The following is a 20,724-nucleotide window of genomic DNA, read 5'->3' as shown; positions in this document are numbered from 1 at the left end:
GGGTTCTGCAGTTTGCTCTAAAAGCAGTTAGTCTTTGGCTGAGCCAAGTCTCCTCAGACAGGTCATTTCACAGTTAAGCCCTCTTAACAAAGAACATTTTTATCCCAAATTCTCATGTGCTTCACCCTGATTTTTGCAGGACGTCCTAAAAAGGAGAAGCTATCTTTGGAAGTCAAGAGATACGATGGCTGATATAGCTGGATCTTGTCTCTCTGACAGTGTTGAAAAACAGAAGTAGAGCTGGTGAGCATGTTTTGTTTGAAAAACGTGTCAGTGAAAAGTAGCCTTTTCCCCCAAAAACAAAAACTTTGTTGCAGGCATGTTTTTTGGTTTTTCGACAAAGCAGAATCACAGACCAATGTAGGATGATTCAGATTCTGGTGTGAATGTGACTGAACCTGAGAGAAGTGGATGGGAATACCAGATGAATGGTTCTGATTCTGATCCATCTTTAAAAGAAAATCACCTCTCTGAAACGATTCAGGAATACAGATTTTAAAATCTACTTCTATAGCTTGTTATTGTGTTAGATTTTCCTTGTTCTTGTCGGCAGCTGGTTTTCAGAAAAAAAGCAAACAAAGGTGTTTACTCAAGGCACAGTTCACCTGCTGTTCCACCTGGCCCTTCTGCCTCGGAAGCTGGGTCCAATCTCAGATTAGAGATTATTGTTCTGGCAGCAAGTGCACTTTCAATCAGACATGCTTTGGGGTCTCTGTTGTTGGAAACAAGGAAACTAGTTCCAGGTAACGCCATACAGACCTTTTGTATCACCCTATCGGTTACCAACCCTGTGTCCTCATTTAGGCAAACAGTGCTCTTTGAATTAATCCCCTAAATCCTTAAGTCTTCCGAATGCCATGCTGGAACAACATGCGATTTGCTCCCTAGTAATGAGGGTCAGCACAGTTCAAGGGCACTTGCATCATCCTCTCTCAGACAGAATTTATTGAGGCAGAAGAAGGGCGAGAGAGCTTTGAGAGTTCGTTCTGAAATACTGAATTATGAGTTTCAATGGGGCTGATGGATTTCCAGAGGCGGAGTGGAACAATCTGCTTTGAATTAGCCATTATCCTTTACACTCCCCCATGTTTCCTGTCATCACACAAGATGATGAGTTACCCTTTAACTCACTATAGAATAATCTCCACTGCCAGGGAAAGGGGAGTTAAAAAACCCTGAACTATTGGCAAGGAGAGTTTGAAAGCACAGGCTACCCCAGAGCTCAGTTTGCTGTAAAAAACAGAAGAATCATTAAAGTCAGAACAGTTCATTCATCTTGTATATTGAACACAAGGATGATTGCGGGGAGTGCCACAGTTACTAAATTTGGGGAGATGGGACAATATGATGAGAAACTGATTTCGCTTTTTCACCTATAAACCATACAAAGTTTTGATGGCACTGATAGGTGTATATCAGAGACAGAATTAGACAGCAATCATTACTATTTCATGATTTGTATTGCGGTGCCAACTTCAGTGGCCAGGACATGGGCAGTCAGCCCAGTGGTCAGAGCAGGAGTTGGAACCAGGATCAGAACTGGTGTGAGAGACCAGATTCCTGCAGCAAGGCCAGGCAGGAGCAGGTATAGGTCCAAAGCAGAAACAAAGCAAGAGCAGGACTGGAACAAGGTATGACACAGAGGCCCATTGCTGGCAGCTGGGAAAGGGTTCAGTGTTTTGTGACAGTGACTCTGAACAAGCCTGACAAACTCATTACACCTAGCACGCTTCTTTCAGGACCGGCTTTAGGCACCAGCAAAGCAAGCACGTGCTTGGGGTGGCACATTTCCAGGGGCGGCATTCCGGCCATCCTTTTTTTTTTTTTTTAAATCGGAAAAACCCACCAATGTACGAAAAAAAATACATGAAGATCAAAAAAATCTCCAGTAGTGCGATAGGAGTGTGACATGAAAAATATCGAGTCACGCAGTGACACGGTCAATTATAATGTGAAAGGGGGTAAATGTGTAAACATTAACGGTTATGATTAATTAAATCAGGAATCACGATTACTTGTGTATACTGTGCCACCCTATCAGTGCCATTCATGCCAATTTCCATGTTGCGTCAGTGCCAATGGTTATAGGGCTAAAATGCCAGGACAAAAACAAAAATGACTTTCCGGTGCTGCCTACAGGCAACAAAGAGAAAAACAGCAAAAAGAATTAGAAAAACTATTTCGTACCTCAAATAAGTATTTTTAAAAAGTTGACAATCAAGGAGAAAGGTCTAAGCAATGCATTGAAAGTGATTATTCACCAGCTGATGAAGACCAATCGAACCAAAGATTATCAACTGATAAAGAGGAACAACAATCCGACCAAAGATTATCTTCGCTAACTAATAAAGACGAACAATCATAATCCATCCAAAGATTTACTTCTTCAGCTGAAGAGTCCAGAAAAGAAGAACTGTTATCCAAATCTAAAACTGAAGAATAATTATGGGAAGGTGGAGAGACTGACATAGGATGAGATCCAAGTACCTGGCCGACAATAATTACTGATGCAATTCTAATGATTATTGTGAAAAAAGGTCCTTTAAAACTAGATCCTATATTTGAATATCCATGTAATGAGTCGAATCGTTGATTTATGCCATCCAGTATGAAGAAAAAAATGAAAAATGGGGAACAAACTAATAGATCGTGGTTTGTGTATTCACAGACCAAAGATGTAGTTTTTTGTTTTTGCTGCACACTGTTCTGTAACTCGGACATTCTTCTGGCAACTGCAGGTTTTAATGACTGGCGAAATTTGCATCAGCATTTGAAAGAGCAAAAAATCATTTATGCTCATTGACAAATTGGATTGCGCTGTCAAACAGATTACGTTCTGGTACAACAATCGGTGCTGTACAGCAACGTCTACTAAATTCAGAAATTCTGCGTTGGCAAGCTGTGTTGGAACGTTTACTGGAAATCATTCATATCCTAGCCAAACAGTGCCTCGCATTCCATGGATGCTCAGATATTTTAATATGAGAATAACAAAGGAAATTTCTTGAAATTGGTTGAGTTATTGGCGAAATTTGATAGTGTTATGGCTGAGCATGTACGAAGAGTGAAAGATGGAGAGATTCACACCCACTATTTGGGTAAAAATACACAAAATGAGATAATACAATTAATTTCTAATGGAGTGAGTAACGAAATTTTATCGGATTTGAAACATGTCACATATTACTCAATTATAGTTCTTTTAATTTATGAGAAACTGGGCTCACCAGAAGACACTAACGTTTTTCATTACAGTGTATAGTTGAACCCAAATTGTTTGTAATTGTGATTTTGTTAAAATTAAATGAGTACACTACTAGGAAATTGTTTTATTTCACTAACTACAAATTCTCTGTTTTCATTTTTTTTTAATTTGAAACAGTCAAAACAAGATAAAAACATTTTGAAGTGCAAACATGTGTAAAAGCCAAAAAGAAGGGCGGGGGGGGGGGACCAAAATTTTTTTGCTTGGGGCAGCAAAAAAGCTAGAGCTGGCCCTGGCTGCTTTCACTATATTGATCCATAAAGAATATCATGCAAGGTCTTAAATGAAAGCCAAGATCACACTGATCATTAATATCATTGTGAAATGTATGTATAACATTAAGTAAAAAGTTATGTATGTAAGATGAAAATACGTTCCTAAATTCCTACTCAAGGGTTAACAAAGAGGTTTCTGCCAGACAAAGGATGGATATTTACCTCTCTGCTTCAGTAAACATGTAAATTAAGCATTGTAAGCCAACACAGTGGATGTTCTGTTTGCATATAAAGGCACCATGAAGTCAACACACCAGGGAATAAAACTGAGGGTGTCATCCTGAGGCTATGTGTACACTGAAAACGCTGCAGCAGAACAACTGCAGTGCTGTAGGTGAGCTGTTGTAGCTCTTCAGTGTAGACACTCGCTACAGCAACAGGAGGGATTATCTCATCACTCCGAGAGGCAGTAGATAGGTGGATGGAAGAATTCTTCTGTCAACCTAGCACTGTCTACACTGGGGGCTAGATCAGCTTAACAACATCTCTCATTTTTCACACATCCCCAGAGACATAGCTATGCCAGTGTAGCTTTTCAGTGTAGATCAGCCCTGACTCTAGGGACAAAAAAATAAATACATTTGGAGGGATACAAGAAGGTAAAAGGACACCTATTTATCCTTCACCAAGGAAGCAAAAGAATAGTGCTTTTGCATCAATTAAAGAGGTATCTCTTCCATCTAGGTTGGAAATGCTGGGAGATTGCTTTAAACAAGCCTATTACATCTGGACTTGAGGAAACATGTTACAATTTTTTGTATAGGTAATGTTTCCGTTTCCATTATCCTTACCATCTCAAACCTTAATCTTTGATGATAAACTTTTGATGGTTTTCACTATAAATACAGCTCAGTCCTGTTATGTTATATAAGAGCTGATTCACAGTTAAATCCAACAAGCCCCATGTCTACGCTGTCCAGCACACCTGATATTTCTGTGAGTTGCCAGTGACAGGATATCTCAGGGGAATGCTTCAAAAGAGACTTGGGGAACAGGGTGCATCTTTTGTTAACCTACAAAGCAAAGAGAAGACTAGTATTGCCTGGAGGCGATTGTTTGGGTGGCTAAGAGGCTGGTGATGTCAGGGAGCCGACACTTAGCTAAGCACAGGAAAGTCTCTCTTTTCTTGGAGATGGGGGAGGAGGTAACAAGGTGATTCCCATTTCTGGACACTCTGACAAGCATCATGAAAGGCTGGGAACAAACAGGTACAGGGGCTATCACAGCCATGGAAAAATGCTTTAAGCAGCCCCTAAACTGCTATAGGGCTTAAGAGCCAGTCTGCTGACTCTTCCAATCAATCAGATGGTCTAGAGAATCAGAGACCTACTACAGGGCAGCTGCATTCATTTGGTTGCCTAGAGACTGGCACTGCTGCAGGACCTGCTCCCCAGCAGTGCCTATGGGCCCCAGTCACAGATCAGGAACTGTGGTGCTAGGTGCTGTACAAACAGAACAGAAAGAGAATATAAGTAAACAGCTGTAAGGCAGACCTAACCACTCTTTACCGTTTGGAGGGAGACTCCATTTTGAATTAATTTTAAAGACATTCAAAAAGATTTTTTTAATGAAGCATTTTCCATTTTCATTGAGATATTTAAGTCGTGTGGTGTGCCCCCCCCCTTTTTTTTTTTTTTTTTTACAATGATGCAATAGGCAACTACACAGCAGTCACTCTGCAACCTGGCTCTTACCAATCATAAGCAGGTTTGTTTGTGGGGGAGAGGAAAGAGTGGGTTAAGTGTTTTGCTTTTCAAATTTCCCAGGCTTTGTATGATTTCTATTTTTAAAGATATATATTTCAGGTTCTTTTTTGGGGGAGGTAAAAGAAAACTGAAATTTTGAATAGAATGGAGAATTATTATTAAGCTGAAAAAGAGGTCAATCTAATAGCAGCAGTAAACCAACATTCATAATGCTTAGCAGCTTGTACGATGCTGGGGAAAGAAGATGTAAACAAACGTAAAAATGTTTTGTCAAGTACAATTCCCAATATCTTTGTTTTGGCCACAGAGGGCATGATCTAAAGCCTATTCAAGTCAATAGGATGACTCCCACTGACTTCTATGCGGGCATAATCCAAACCCAATTAAAGTACTGACAGATGGGTTTGCCATCATGTACTGAGAGAATTCATCATTAACAAGAGCTGTTGTCCTCTGCCAGCGTTGAAAGTGAAGGTTTTGGAAACTTACACACAGTGGTCTGTGTACTCTACATTTTGCACCAAGGCCCCCAGGTTCCTGCTGTTCTGCAGCAGGCTGAATATGCTGCAGCAGAGTTGGGTGAAATAATAATGGAGGTTTTATTTAATTAGACACAAAAAACAATATGATCAGAGTAGTCTTTGTGGTAGGATTTAATTTTTAATGTATTCGCTTTATTTTAGGCTACCCCCCACTTTGCCAAAAAGCTACAAACATATTGCCAATGCATAAAATATACTGTGGAAATTCTGGAAGTTTTGGTAGCTGGGTAGGGGAAATGTGGGGTTGTGTTACCTAGGAATCAACTGAGGCTTCTGGGACTAAAGAGTTGGATACATATCCTCTTCCCCTCACCTTTTGGGCAGGATTGGAAGTAACTGGCTTTTGGGAGGGAGGGGGAAAGGCTTGAATTTATTCCACATCCCAATAATCTTGGGCAGCAATCATCTGTCTCACTCCTTCATTTTTCCACTGTATCCTTCATATTCTAATAGGTAGGTGCTATATCTGAATGGTGCTGTTAAAATGATCAGCAATGAAACAGTTGGCAATGATGACATGAAAATAATCTTTAGACTTAAGAATTATGCCTCATTGAGATAAATGGGAGAGTCCATCTGAGTCACAGCTGTACTTCAACTCAACACTGCTTTGGTTTACATTGAGTTCCCATTTGGGAAGATTACTGTGGCAGAAGGGATGGATGAAGTTGTTAAAATACAGTTGCTTTTCAGCAAGTACAGCAGCAAATGTAATTTCATTGTAAAAGAGACCACTATTTAAAAAAGAAATAAAATTACACATCTACTATTGTTACAGATTATCTAAAATCTGGAAGGGGCTAGAGTTTTTGTTTATTTACCTTGGAACAGACTGTAACCTTCTTAAACACATTAGCAAACACTTAGTGAATTTGACTATGTGCTAAGGGCCAGATGTCCATGTATTTTCCCAGCATAGTCAGTGACTTTTCTCCTGTTTATGTAGGTCTGACAGCAAAGAGAGCGAGACCCACAGACATGCAGTTTAAGAATAAAAAAAATGTGATTGCAAACCCCCCAAACTGGTAAGGTGGACACCAATTGGTTTAATATTGGGAACTAGTTTTTAACTCATTCTTTTTTTCTACTGACTAGATTTCCAAGTCCATAGCTTTAAACAGCTGTCGTGGAAAGTGGTAGAACTGTGGGATTGTGGTCAACCTAAATTGGGAGTCCGTGTTTAAAAACCGGGTTGTGCGTGCACTCTGCATGCTAGATTTAAAAATCAATGGTGGGTTTATGTTCCACATTTTGTTTGTGTGCATGTGTGTGTCTGTGTGTGCATCTGTCTGTGTAATACCCAGTGATAACTGGAAGCTGTTTAAGGATGGGTACATCTTTAGATGGGGAAAACGGTATTCTACAGTGTTCCAAGTGAAATATGCATGAATGGCCCTAGTTCCCATCATCTTTTTAGCTAATTAAGACCCATGATAGCAACATTTTTTGTAAGGATAGTGGTACCCATGAGCTACGCAACTGTTAAATTTTAAAAAGCCTCTTTCCAGACAACAGCATGTGCCTAAAAATCAGATATTCTGGCTTGTAATGGCATAGTCATGTAACGAGAGTGTCTGCACTGAGAAGTCGACATCTGACATTTAATCACACAGCACAGCCCATGTGCTTAAGCACTTTCACTTTCAATGGCAGTTCCACATGTTTGTGGGTTTCTGTTGTTCAGCTGTAGGAAAAGGTGATGCAACAGCAGCTCAGCTTTAAATCAAAATAAAGTAGGATTCCAGTAAGTGCTTGGGAAGAAAAAACAAGAGCCTCTGTTTCTTTCTCAGTGGATTTATTAAATCTGTAGCATGTCCCATATGCTATTAGGAAGCAGCTGATGCTTAAATACTCCTTATACAGAGCATAGTGCATTTTAAATGAAATGCTTCCTTCTGGAGTGTCCTGGAATTAGAGGGGAAACTGTGTAATGATTAAGTGTATTAGCCTGTGAAACAGACTTCCCAAAGGAAGCTGTAGAAGCTAGGGAAGTTTAAAACCAGCTGAGCACTGAAAATAAAAAAATATACAGGAACATCCTGTATTGGTAGGGAACAATCCTGCATTAGCAAGAGAATAAATTACATCAGGGTTCTCAAAATAGGGGGTCACAGAAAGGTGAGCAGAGGATGCAGTATGAAAAGGTTTGAGGACCATTGGCAGACAACCTAAAAGGCTTTTCCTATCCTTGATTTTTTTTATGATTTTCATGCTAACATGAAATTATCTAACATCCAATCAAATGACTAATCTCAGGATGTAGATCTAAATTCTAACTCTCTTGAGAAATCCCTTCCCCAAAGTCTCTGCCTGTGTGCACACAGGCACGGTATGGCAAGTAAAGGAAGATTTTACCAATTAACTGCATTGTACCTTGTCTGTGTGCTGTTCTGGACAGCAAAGTTAAGGAAATATGTGGGTAATCTAGCCCATTTACAAGGATTAATGGTAAAGCCCTTCAGTGTTCCCTGCCCTAATGATAAGAACCCTGGGAGAGGCGTTGAGCTCTATCAATGCGAAGTTCCAACTCAATGGGTGTTGAGAGTGCTCGGCACATGAGAAGAATTGCTCTCAAGAAAGGCATGGAAGACCATGAAACAAATGTAAAGTGCAAAGTCCAATGGTCATTCTGGAAGCTGGAAACTCCAGCAGCTTGGCTCAACATTAAAGGGAAGGGGCTCCAGGCTACTCGGCTCAAGATGATTAATTATATGTATGTATCTATTTATTTGGATATATAGATACAGAAGCTGTGTCCATCTCAGGCTCTAGGTGCTTTATGATCTTTTAAAAAACACAGTTATAAAATACAAACCATTAACTTCAATGGGAACTCCACCCTCTATAGCAACACGATTCACCCAAGCTGGTCAAAGAAGTATTTCAACTTCCCTTAAAAATGCCTTCCCCTGGTCCCAGCAGGAACTCAACCCTCCCCCAAGAGCCTGCTGCAAGAGACAGACTTTGCAATGTGCCCTGAGGGTCAACAAATTCAGGATCTTTCAGACCAAGGTAGCAACATGACTTCCAAAGTTGAAGGGCCTGCACAAAAATGCCCTACCAGCTGCTCTCTCAGTTATAAATAATGGGACTTCCAGCCCAAAGCCTTTGGTGATCACACAATTGTGGCATGAATGCAAGAGAGAGGAGTGCAGTGTTAATAAGCGAAGTATTATAACAACTTGTGTCAAAGATCTCGTACTAACAGGGCATTTTATGAACATGCAAGCCTCAACATTTTTTTACCTTGAATCACTATTATCCTATGGGTGAACTGCAACATTGCCAACCCTGAGTATTCAAATATCATGAGTCAGGCCCCCAATAAGTCATGAGTCCAACTTAAAAATCATTCATTGTTGTATCTATCAGGCATCCATAGAGTTTGTATTTGGGGGGATCTTTTATTAGCTTTCTGGTTTTCAGCCTTTAGGGTATACTTGGGCCATCTTTTCTGCATACCCATAAAGGCTAGAAACGAATATTTCAATAAAAAGGAAGCTGAGATTCTCACAATCACATGGCTCCAAAAGCCAAGGCATTATGAAAAACCCACCAAATACTGTGCAAGTTGTCAGTACTAGAAGAGAGGCACTGAGAACCCATGGTGACCTGGTTGAGACAGAGAATAGAATCTAGAAGTCCTGACATCCAGTGACTTTCTTTAACCACTTATCACCCAGATGTAGAACACACCTCAAAACAGAGCACTTTATTCCAGACCAAAACCTAATATATATAAAAAGCCTGTTCTCCCCCAGCATCATATGTCTTGAAAACCCCTGGATGATGAACAAAGCCATTATATACGTGGATTTTTGTTCTTGTTGGGATTTTAAGATCCCCTAGCTTGATTCCTTTCAGGTCACCTCATTTGCTGTTGAGTTGGCAACACTTACATAGATTTTTCAGACTTCATATTATTTAAAAAAAAAAAGGAGTATTTAAAAACTCTCTGGATGCCTGAAACAGACTTATAGCTAAGCAATTTAGGACCAGTCCTGCCTTCTTCACTAAGGCAAAAGTACAGCCAGGCAAGAAGAAGTGTTTATGGTACTTTCTGGTTCAGAATGTGTCAGGGGTGTTAGATTAAAATCTGCAATAAAATTCCACACTAAAACCATATTGTTTTTTTTTTCCCATTACTTGAAAATCCAGGTGCTCAAAAGCAAAACTCAGGTATGTTTTACCATTGCTATTCCTTCTTCCAAACCGGATTGGCTGCCTACGTATACAGAAAATAAGCAGCAGCCACAGCTTTGTACTGTAGTAGCATCCAGAGGCTGCCCAAAGAGTTATCAACTGACCCTGCCCAGAATAGGTCACAATCAATAAGAGACAATCACATGTTCTTGGTATTTGCATCCAATACTGTTTGCAGAGATATTCCGGGGATATAACACAGAATATGGTATGCACTATATAACTCACATACACTTCAGCAGCAGCACAAATGATGTTAAATAATACAACGTTTGCTTTGCACCATAAATAATAAATATCTCTAGTTCAAAAAAGAACCAGGAGGCTGATACAAAGACCTGGAACCAAATCCTGCCATGTCTTACCTAGAATGGTCAACTGGACTTGAGTAAAAACTACCTATTGGAATAGAAGGTGCAATATTAGGCCTATGAGTGAGACTACCTATCTTTGCTTATGCCTTGGAAATAACAATGGCTATAATTTTAAAATTGGTCAAACTAGGTCCCGCTTAAAAAGGGCTGGATTTTCAGAGGTGAGTGCTCAGCACTTTGACCTTACCGCCCCTTTCAAGTGTCTCAGATTGCACTCCCAAAAAAAACCACTAGTCACTTTTGAAGACTGTGGCCAATGGCATTATTTTCACACTTATTTTGTTGCTTAACTAAGATACATTCATGCTGAAGAGCCTGAAACATGCCAATATCCCCCTGACCCTCCAGGCCTTCGTGGAGTAAAAGACTGAAGCATGTTTTTAAAATTCTATGGTTTTCCCCATGCTGGATGTACTAAACTTGTATGCCATCTGCCATCCTGTGCCCACTGCGCTTTGTCAGCCTGATCCCAGAGAGATACGAAGTGCTGCTTCTGGAACTTCTGAATCTGTGACCAGTGGGCAGAGAAACTTTAGCAAAGGTAGTTTGAGCTGTTTAAATCTCACTCTTTTTCCACACAAGGAAAGAACATCCTTAAATACCTTCCTGAAATATGTTCTAAGACTACCTATCACCAAAAAGTGAGGAAGGTTAATTAAAATACTTTACAAATGTTGAGATTCAAATACAAGAGGCGCAACAGAAGTGCCATGTATTAGTATTATTAACAGAGTTAGAAGTTTCTTCTAAAAAGATTATTTTCCCTTTTAGTTGTCACAATGTGATCGCAGGTAGGTGCATCGGACAAGGAGCAGAGAGAACTCCCTTTGTCAAGGTCTATTATTTCAGCATACTCCTTGAATTAAAAGTTTTTGAAATTAGCTTGTTCCCCTGCAACTAGTGACATTACATTCTGAATATGACCTATGCAATTTTATGAACTAAGAGGACTTTGCTTTATAAAGTGTTTTTCCACCCTCAGTTTTTAGACTTCAGGAACTGTGCCCTCCTGTCTTAAAATGCTGTAGACCACATAACAGAAATTTAATTTAGAAAATAGTTTCAACCAATTTGCCAGTGTCTGTTTTTATTCTTTGTAAAAGAAGCCTTGATTAGAGAGGCCTAGAGCACACATATTTCTAACCCACTTCTCCTTTGAAATGACTGACTGTCATAATGTGTATATTAATCATTCTATATTGGATACTCCCTATCAAAACATACATAATTCATTTCAAATGGATCCTATTGTTTAAGGGCACAGATGGATACCATGGACTACATTTGAGCACACTGTAGCTTCCCTTTCAAGCCAGAGTTTATGGAATACAATTGGGCATTACATTCTGTTCAGCCAAACTCTGCTCTCAGTTACTTCTGGGCAAAGTCAATGTCTTGGTCCTGGATTTACATCAGTAGAACAAAGAGCATAATTTGGCCCAATGGCTGGCACTGAAAAGAGACGTAAGATTGTGTTAAAGCCATTTTCAATTACAGATTTTGCCAACAGATCACTTCTTTGATTCTCATTTCCCTTTGCACTGAGATATTAATGCATTAGTATGTGGAAGAGTTGACCACTCTACCAATAGAAGCTGGGCAAGGGAACCGGTATACGAGATAAAGAATATTAGGTAGCTAGAGGGCTGCTCTCTCTCTTTAATATTTGGACACAGCTCCCTGAAGGAAAAAGGTGTCAAGAACAGCAGCACTCCCAAAACTTGTTGGGGCATATTCATCTCTGTTCTAGCACCAACACAGGGACAGAATGGAGGTGCCTTGCACCACCTCTACTCAGGGGCTGCTGGGACAGGTTCAGCCCTTGGTACAGGACTGGATAGCCTCTGCTTCAGTGGCTCCTGTGGGCCATTGAAGGGGATACAACCACTAGAGTGCAGGGCCACCCCAGCTGCACCTCTTGCCATGCTTGGGGCTGTGAAACAGAGTTTGGATAGGAGGTAAGAGGTAAAAGGAAGGTGCTCCATGACAGTGGTGAGTCTGGTCCAAGAATAGTGCACTACAGAATATACTGGGTGAAAACCTGCCTTACTGAAGGTCAATGGGAGTTTTGCCATTGATATCATATGGTCAGGGTTTCACACATACAGAGGGCCTGATCCCGCTTCTATTGAAGGAAATGAAAAATCCCCAATGACTTTACTGAGAGCAGAATGGGAGGAGATCCATACTTATAGCAGCTAACTTTCTGGGAAAACCATGTAAGCAAAGCATTAACTCAGTTCTGATGAACTGAGAACAAACCTACCAAACTTACTTTAATACTATTACCTCCTGACACGCGGATTTCTCTTTTAGACAAAACGGGCATTAAAAATACCCTTTAGAGCAACACAATCACCTTTGTTATATCAGTCAAATATAATGCTGAATTAGTTTTCTAAATGCACAAGTTGAAAAGCCATTAGCTAACCATTAGAAGTACTGTACCCATTTTCTTTGTACAATTGTAGAGAAAGCTGATTTAGTTACTCAGATTCCTAAGGTAATTAGGTTGGACATTATTAAAAAGATGAACTCAGTAAACTTTTTAATTTCCTTTCTGTGTGTGACCACTGTAACTTCCCCTTAAGGCCTCTAATAAAGATGACCACTTGTGTTCCATTGCAGACATTCTACTCAGCGCCTCTTCCAGATTAAAAGACTTTGAGCTAATTTACAGACCCATTTCAGGAGGAAACTTTTTTCCTTCCAGGAAAATAATATATAAGCACAACTCAACAACAAGTGTTTGTATTCCAGTAGAACTTACTGTCCCCAACTGAAACACCAGGATATCATGCACTGCACAGTCCCTGAGTTTACCTTCTTGACAAGATGGATAAATTGAGTATTTTTATTCCTGTTTTATACAACTGAATCCAAGGCACAATAACTCATCCAAAGTCACACAGCAAATCTGTGGCACAGTTGGGTAACTAAACTCAAATCTAGCCAGCCTCAGCCCTGCACAGGAACCACAAAACCATCTTTCTTATATTGCGGTTACTGTATTTATTCTCATAGATGCTGGAACAAGCAGTGGAGGGGGGAGGGTGCTGCTGCACCCATGGACTTGAATGGTTTCCATTATATACAAGGTTTACAGTTTGGTTCAATGGCTCTTAGCACCCCCACTATTGTTCCTGCACCCATGTTTATTCTTGTCATGCTTCTGGTGTTTGCTTTCAAAAATGGGGAGTTTAAAAAGAAGTCAGTTTGGAGAAACCAACTGGACAATAACTTGGTGGATTTTAATGCTCAGAAGCTGCCAAATCAAGAGATAGCAATGAGCAAGTACCAAGAAAATTAGAAAAGTCCCCCACTCAGCATTGCTAACGTATCTCATTCTGAATATGCAAGAACCCTTGCTAATACAGACCTTGTTTACTTCAGACCTTGTTTACACTAACACAGCTATGTTGTGCAGCATTATCAACACAATTAAAAATAAACAACATCAGGCAGAGTAACGGTCACCCTGAAAACCAAAATCAAATGATTCAGACCAGTCACCAGAAAATGTTACTGTTGGCCATTCTAGTGCTGGAGAACTGAAGGTCAGGGCTTGACTACAGAAAGCCTGTATTACACATTGTGCGCATAGATAGGCTCCAAGTGAACTTTACACAGAAAAGCTCTATGGAGAATAGTAGCCTCCCACATTACTGAATTTTCCTAACCCATGAGATACTTTATTTACTGCTTCAGTTCTAGGTGGAGAAGAGCAGCCAAGGACAAAGGTTTGGGGAGGTGAAGAGAGGGAGTATGAAGTCTTACCTTCAGATTATTTTCACAGTATCACATACTACCATTATATATATCTCACATACAAATAAAGTTAAAAGAACATGATTAAAGGTGGGGGGAAATCAAGGAACTTACCACCCACCCACCTTCCCAGCAGCTGTTTATTGACTTTTGTGGGCTAATCTCAGGCCTTTTCAAAGCCTCCAATCACAAGTGCAACCTGCCCTGTTGCCAATCTGAACAGAGATGCCAACCATTTAGAGCGCATGGAGAATTAATGAATCTTCTTAACTCCTACAGGGGTCCCTCCAGAAAAAGGGTAAAATGAGGGGTGCACTTACACTGTTGCTACCAGAGATGTACCTATTCTTTGAACGAGAGATCTTCAGACCAGCACCTTTAATGAAAAGTATGTTCACTTGAAAAAAAAAGGAAAATTATCTTCATTGTAATATGAGAGAGAGAAAATTGGATATTGACACTATACAGCAATCTAGTATGCAGATACAAGATCAGCATTGTCATATGACCTGACTGCTCATGTTTACGTTCCAAGCAGCCTTTCCACTGATCAAAATCCATTGAATGCAGTGTTTAAACATAAAGATGTTGTCTTATTTTAATTTTCCTATTAATTTCCTTCATGGGAACTTTGCAGTCATGACAAAACCCATCAATGAAAGCAATGTCATTGCACTGTCAAGCGGGCTCCAAACAGACTAATTGACAGTGCTCGTCAGACTGATAGGAAGACAATGTCCTTGCCCTGAAGAGTAGCACACGGAGTAGCAAATGTGTGTGTACATGTCCATTTGGGGCAGGAAGCTAGAGAAGAATGGATAGCAATGTGGATGAATTACAAAATTAAAGGTGCAACTTATTAGTCACCCTTTTTTTAAAATGTGCACACAATTTACAGTGAATTGGTGGAACAAGGAATGAGATGGAATTGGTAGGCTTCCTTGCAGAAGTTGATTTTCTTTGGGACTGGAAAAAGGAAAAAGTTGGGGCATGTGAGACTAGAGATGAATGGGGGGAGGGAAGGGGTCCAGCTAGATTGGATGGGCATCGAGCCCTTTACCTGCTTCCCCCTGAAATTAATGGTAGTTTTGCTATTGAGGTATGCCCTGATCCTGCAATGAGCTCTGTGCAAAATGGACCTCTAACATCAATAGGCCTCAAAGATCCATATGTGCAGAGGGCTCCATTGGAAGTAACACTGGACCCCTGTAATCAAATGGCTTGGGAAGAACCTGGAGGAGGGGAGGGGGCATGAAAGAGAGTGAAAAGTGAAGAGATAGGCAGGAGCCAGGCTGTCCCATTAGTGTTATTATTCCTGGCAATTAGGACCAAGGACATTTTGAACTTTCCTTTTTATTCTCATCTCCCTTTCAAAAAAAGAATGAATAAGATTTCTTGAAATGACTCTCTTTTGAGGGCAAAGTTCCATTTTCTCCTGCCCTATGGTCAGGGTTATAATCTAAACAAATTAAAATGGAAATCACATATTGCCTGAACATCGGACTGCCAAAAAAAAAAAAAAAAAGAGAGAGAGAGAGAGAGAGACACACACACACACACACACACACATGCAGCCAAATATGCATCAAGGTCCTTGAGCCACTTGATGACCTGCTCTGTAGTTTGATCTCATTAGCACTTCCTTGAATTGAAGAGGTTAATGTATAGTGGGTCCTTTTAGAGGGAACTTACAGATATTCATCTACAGGGAAAGCCCATTTTTCCCCACCAAGAAATACAAATAATATAACCCGAACAACTTGAACTTTTGTTGAAAAATGTCACTTCTTTGAGCTGTTGGTTTATGAAGGTCTGTCCTCACTCTATAAGTATGTGCTGAGCAGAATGTACTGTAAATTGCAGCCAGTCAAAATAAAGCATTAACAATAAATCTAAGAGCATAAAACTGCACAGTAAGGATCAATTGAGTACAGCTCAGCCCCTAGCTGAATACCAAAACCATTAAATTCATCTTTAGTTTTATATCATAGTAATCTAAAAAACAAATTATATTTTAAATGGCTTGTACACAAGAGAACTTTCATTGTTTCCACCTGTGGTATTCCCATATTGGAGCATTTTTTCCTTCTAATATTATGAGGCATGTTTATAATGTAAGGCTTGCACAACTTAGTCTGTCTATTGGCAATTAAGTATCAAGATGCCCATTTCCTTCTAGAAATAAAACTATATTCCACACAACACAGAACCTGGAGTGGCTAATTATGGTATTAACCCAGAGTATCCTTAGTTGAAGAAGGTCCCATTTTCCCAATTAGTCACTTCAAGAGGAACTTTTAGAAACCAAACCAAAAATCCCACAGCAACTTGATCATGTAGCATGCATATGAACATTCTATAGCCTCAGAACAGCTGTGGACTTGTACAACTTTTGGAAAATATCTACAACGTACACATAAGGCAAAAGTAGGCATTTTTTCATCTGACACTGAAGAAAAACAAGTCTGAATGGATGAAGAAACATCATCCCTATGCTACTTAACTCTAGGCCGTTAAATGTCAATATCAATGCCTGCAAGAGATTCACAAGTTGCCAGTTGTTTACCATGATGCAATTAATAGCAGCTATCCTATCTTTTCTGTTTCAGAACTGCTTTAAACTAGGAGTCTCCCATATTCTTCCGAACCTAGCAACACAGGGGAACCAATCCTAATCTTTTCTGCTAGCAGGATACTCACCAGACTAGTTAACCCAAGTCACTTGGCAAAAACATTCTTATTCAAATTAGAGAAATCTTTGGGTTAACAATTCAAGTGTGTACCTGTGTTCACTAAACATCTACAAATTTAAGCTTTCAGACACGTGCAGCTATGGATAAATCAAACATGCATTAAGAGGATCTGAGTGTAAGCTTATTTCTTTGTGTTATTAACCTTGAGTTTTTACACAGGTAATAGGATCTGTGGTTTCTTCACAACCCATAATAAAAATAAAACACTTTACTGTAGAATAGTGTCTGTGCTTCTCTTTTGCAACAGAATCTGAGACAAATTAACTAGTTTTCCGCTCCTGTCCCCCAGCACATGTAAAATTTATGCAGCATCATGATAGGGGCATTTCAGCTTCTAAATGGGTTGAGGCTCCCTGTGTTACTTAGGAGAAATTTGTTTATACATCCAAGATGTAACTGTTTACCACTATGAACTCAGCTTAAAGTGACATAAATAGGAGCTGGTGTCACACTGCTGTACGACGTGAAACAGTGCTTTCTCTCCAGCCATAGACACCCATTTCACACTGCTAATATGCTAGACTTCTTGAAGTCACAATGAATATAATTACCCTAAATCACACTGACAGTTTTTCTGAACAAGAGTCTTCAAAACACATCAGTCACCCAAACTTTTCTGGGGTATTTATGAAGGAGCAAAGATCATCAGTCAAAACGGAGGGCAAAAACAAACGTTAATGTTTGCAAAAACAAACCTGACTAAGAGAAAGCTTAACATAGCTTAACATACAGGTGGTAACTAGCAGTCTATTTTATTCAAATAGGCCAACATCAAAGAATCAGATCACTTACACCCATGCTACAGATGAATCCAGAAATTAGTTATTTATGGATTTACTTTAAAAAAAAACACTGGTGATTTGATATTTAAAGAGGAAATGGTTTTAACACACATATTTGGAAAAAAATTGAAGGCAAGAGTAAAATACATGAAGTCACAGAAATAGAAGTCAAATTGAGTAGCAATCTTACTGGACAGAAAAATTGGGGGGGGGGGGAATTTTGAGTACAAAACTTCACAAACATTTGCTATACGTCATCATAGTTTGGTCCACCACCACATTAATGACAGCAAGCTTATTCATTCAACTAGGATAAGGATCAATAAAAAACACTTTCAAATGAATACCTGAACTATACACAATCCATTACCCAAAGCACGTACATGGGAACTACCATCAAGCCAAAGATGACACAGGTTAGAATATTACCAACTTTACCACAAATGTAAAGAAAATTGATTAGCCAGGACTAAAAAAAGTTAAAAGAAAAAAGGTATCATAGATTTAAAATGCAGCTATGTCTAAAATCTTTTTTTACAGTACAATGATCTATGCGGTGCAAGCCATTGCAAAATTAAAAGCTACATGAGGTTTTGGACTCTCAATGAACACATTCCACCCATTTTTCCCTCTGAGATCTTACTTTTTAGGTACTAGCAAAACTATTGGAAAAATCTGAAGACATGTAGCTGTTTACAATAATGTAGGAAGATCAAAAGGGTCGGAAACAGGGTCAAGGGGTCTTTGTGTTAACAGAGATGCAGCCTTTAAAGTCTCTCTGAGAACAATTTAAGATGCTAAGAATGAATTTATCATAATTATTACATTTAGCTTGGCAGCAATAATGAGAAGGAACAAGTGATATATTTGATGGAAGTCACAACCACCAAAACATAACACCTCACTCTGTTCTTTAAATCAACCAGTGATCTATTTTTTTTTAAAGGTGTTTTTTGGAGAATGTGTTCAACTGTGCCCTGGGCCCCTGAGAGCACTGAAGGAGTTCTTTACAAAACAACAACTTTGATTTAGTCAAGTAAACATCAGAAACACTTTGGCAAACACGACCATATGGATGGGAAAGAGCTATAATGGATTTTCTGTTTGCCTTAGAAACTTAACAGCTGTGAAAGCATCAGCTACATTATGAGCCAATAACTTTTCATCTTTCTCCTTTTCATTTATCAACCCAAACTCAATTTAATTTGATGATGTAGAAAACTTAGGAGGGGAACAGAATTAATAATCTTTCAGACCCTTAAAATAGAAACACTTTAATATTCATCTTTCACATCATAAAATTTAGAGAACAAGGAAACACACATCTGCTGTAACTTAGTTTTAGAGCCTAAAAACGCAGAGCAAAGATATATCAGAATTTATTTCTATCTTTTTTATATTTGGGGGCAGGTATGTTTTATTCTAATCAGCCACCAGCAGCCCTGATGACCCATCACCACAAACTTCCTGGAGGGATTAGTTCAGAACTACTTACCTTCACAAAGGAGGAGAAAACCTACTATCCACCCAGTGAAAGGCATCTTTGCCACTCCAATAATCCTATTCTCCCCACCCCCCGGGGTCTAGATGCTGAGAGTACTCCTGGCCAGGCTATTGTCAATGATTACAAAAAGCTTTCCAGTAAATTGAGAAAGTCTTTTTAGCACGTAATTCCTCAGTCGGGTTGAGCCATAGTCTGGGGCTTCTCAGCTCTGCGCTCACTCTCTCTGTTAAGAGCGGTGATATAATGATGCTGGGGAAAGGGAGGGGGAGAGACACAGAGGGAGAGAGAGATTGCAGTGAACCTGCTCAGATGGTGCCGGGCTGTTCTCTCTCAACCTCCCGGTGGTGGTAGCTCTGTTTAACCAGATGCTGGGCAGATTTTAAAGTCCTGCTGCCAGAGTTGCCTCTCCTCCCCTGACTGGGAGAATTGACAAACTGTCTCGTGGTGCCTTGGGATGTGATGAAGACCTGGATCACTGACTCAAAGAGGGGGCAAGAACCAGGCTCTGATAAGTTTCCTTCCTCCTGGAGGACACGATGAGAAACGGCCACTGACTGTGCTGACTCTGGATGTCCAGGCTATTGATCCTCTAGAGGGCCACGAAACTTTCAGCGGGAGGGTATGTCCTGCAGAACACGATGCTGAACACTCTCGCCGGCTGCCGCGTCTTCACCAGTGGCAGGAGGTGGTTTTTCTTCTTAGCCAGAGCCCGGCTGGTTGGGATTTTATTGCGTGCCCATCAGCCTCATGTAGGCGAGTCCGTGCTGGGGGAGCTCCAGCCTGGGGTCGGCTGGGCTGGAGGAGCCGGGATTTCGCAGTTGGAAGTTGCAGAAAGGGTTTGCTTGGTCCTTGTGGTTGGTGGAGCTGCAGATTTCCTAATGAGGCTGCTGGTGCAGGCAGGGGTTCTTCCCCTGGCGGTAGAGCTGCGAATCACTCAACCCCCAGCAGCAAATGGACTGCCTGCTCTTCCCCACTTAATGAATAAATTGCAGCCGGCGGGGAGGAGTGTGAAAGCGACACGGGAGGTTGGAGGGGAAGAGAGATCTCAAGGAGAGACTGTTTTATCAGATCCACCCACAGCATCCTCTGGGCAGAGGAGAGGGGACAGGGGCTCTGTCTTGCAAAAAAACAAAAACAAACAAACAAACAAAAAAAGCCGGGGGGGCTGACAGAGGGGGAATGTTCTTAGTGACAGAAGGAAAACGAAAAGGGATCGAGAGAGGAGCCCGTAGCTGGCCAGGTAAGTAAGGAGGGTTCAAAGGGGATCGCTAGTGCATGGCGAGTGACAGTCAACCCGCCCCAGGGGGAATTTGGGCGCCCCCTAAGCAGGGCGGCGGGGAGAGATGACAAAGGAAAGGAACTGCAGGGGATGACAGGGAAAGGGGAGGGGGAGAGAACAAGGCTCGCGAAGGAAGGTAAAGCAAACGAAACTAACCAGGTGTAGGGAGACACAAAGGAGGAACACTTCGCCCCAGCAACTCGAAGGTAATGAAAATGTAGTGAATTAAAAGAAGCCACCCCCCAAATACATTAAAGGTGTTGAATAATTAAT

General features: G+C 40.4%; 1 protein-coding gene across 1 annotated transcript in view; it reads right to left on the bottom strand.

Annotated features, from left to right (window-relative positions):
• The window catches only part of RET (ret proto-oncogene), a 128,835-nt gene extending 108,730 nt beyond the window's left edge, over window positions 1-20,105 (bottom strand). The window contains exon 1 of the mRNA XM_073353250.1: window positions 19,164-20,105. Within this exon, the coding sequence (XP_073209351.1) occupies window positions 19,164-19,209 (46 nt within the window). The 5' untranslated portion in view covers window positions 19,210-20,105. The remainder of the gene's footprint in view (window positions 1-19,163) is intronic.
• Window positions 20,106-20,724: the final 619 nt, after the last annotated feature.

The sequence above is a fragment of the Lepidochelys kempii genome, chromosome 7 (genome assembly GCF_965140265.1).
Source record: "Lepidochelys kempii isolate rLepKem1 chromosome 7, rLepKem1.hap2, whole genome shotgun sequence".
Classification (NCBI taxonomy): domain Eukaryota; kingdom Metazoa; phylum Chordata; order Testudines; family Cheloniidae; genus Lepidochelys; species Lepidochelys kempii.
This window is presented reverse-complemented; position numbering and strand designations above follow the sequence as displayed.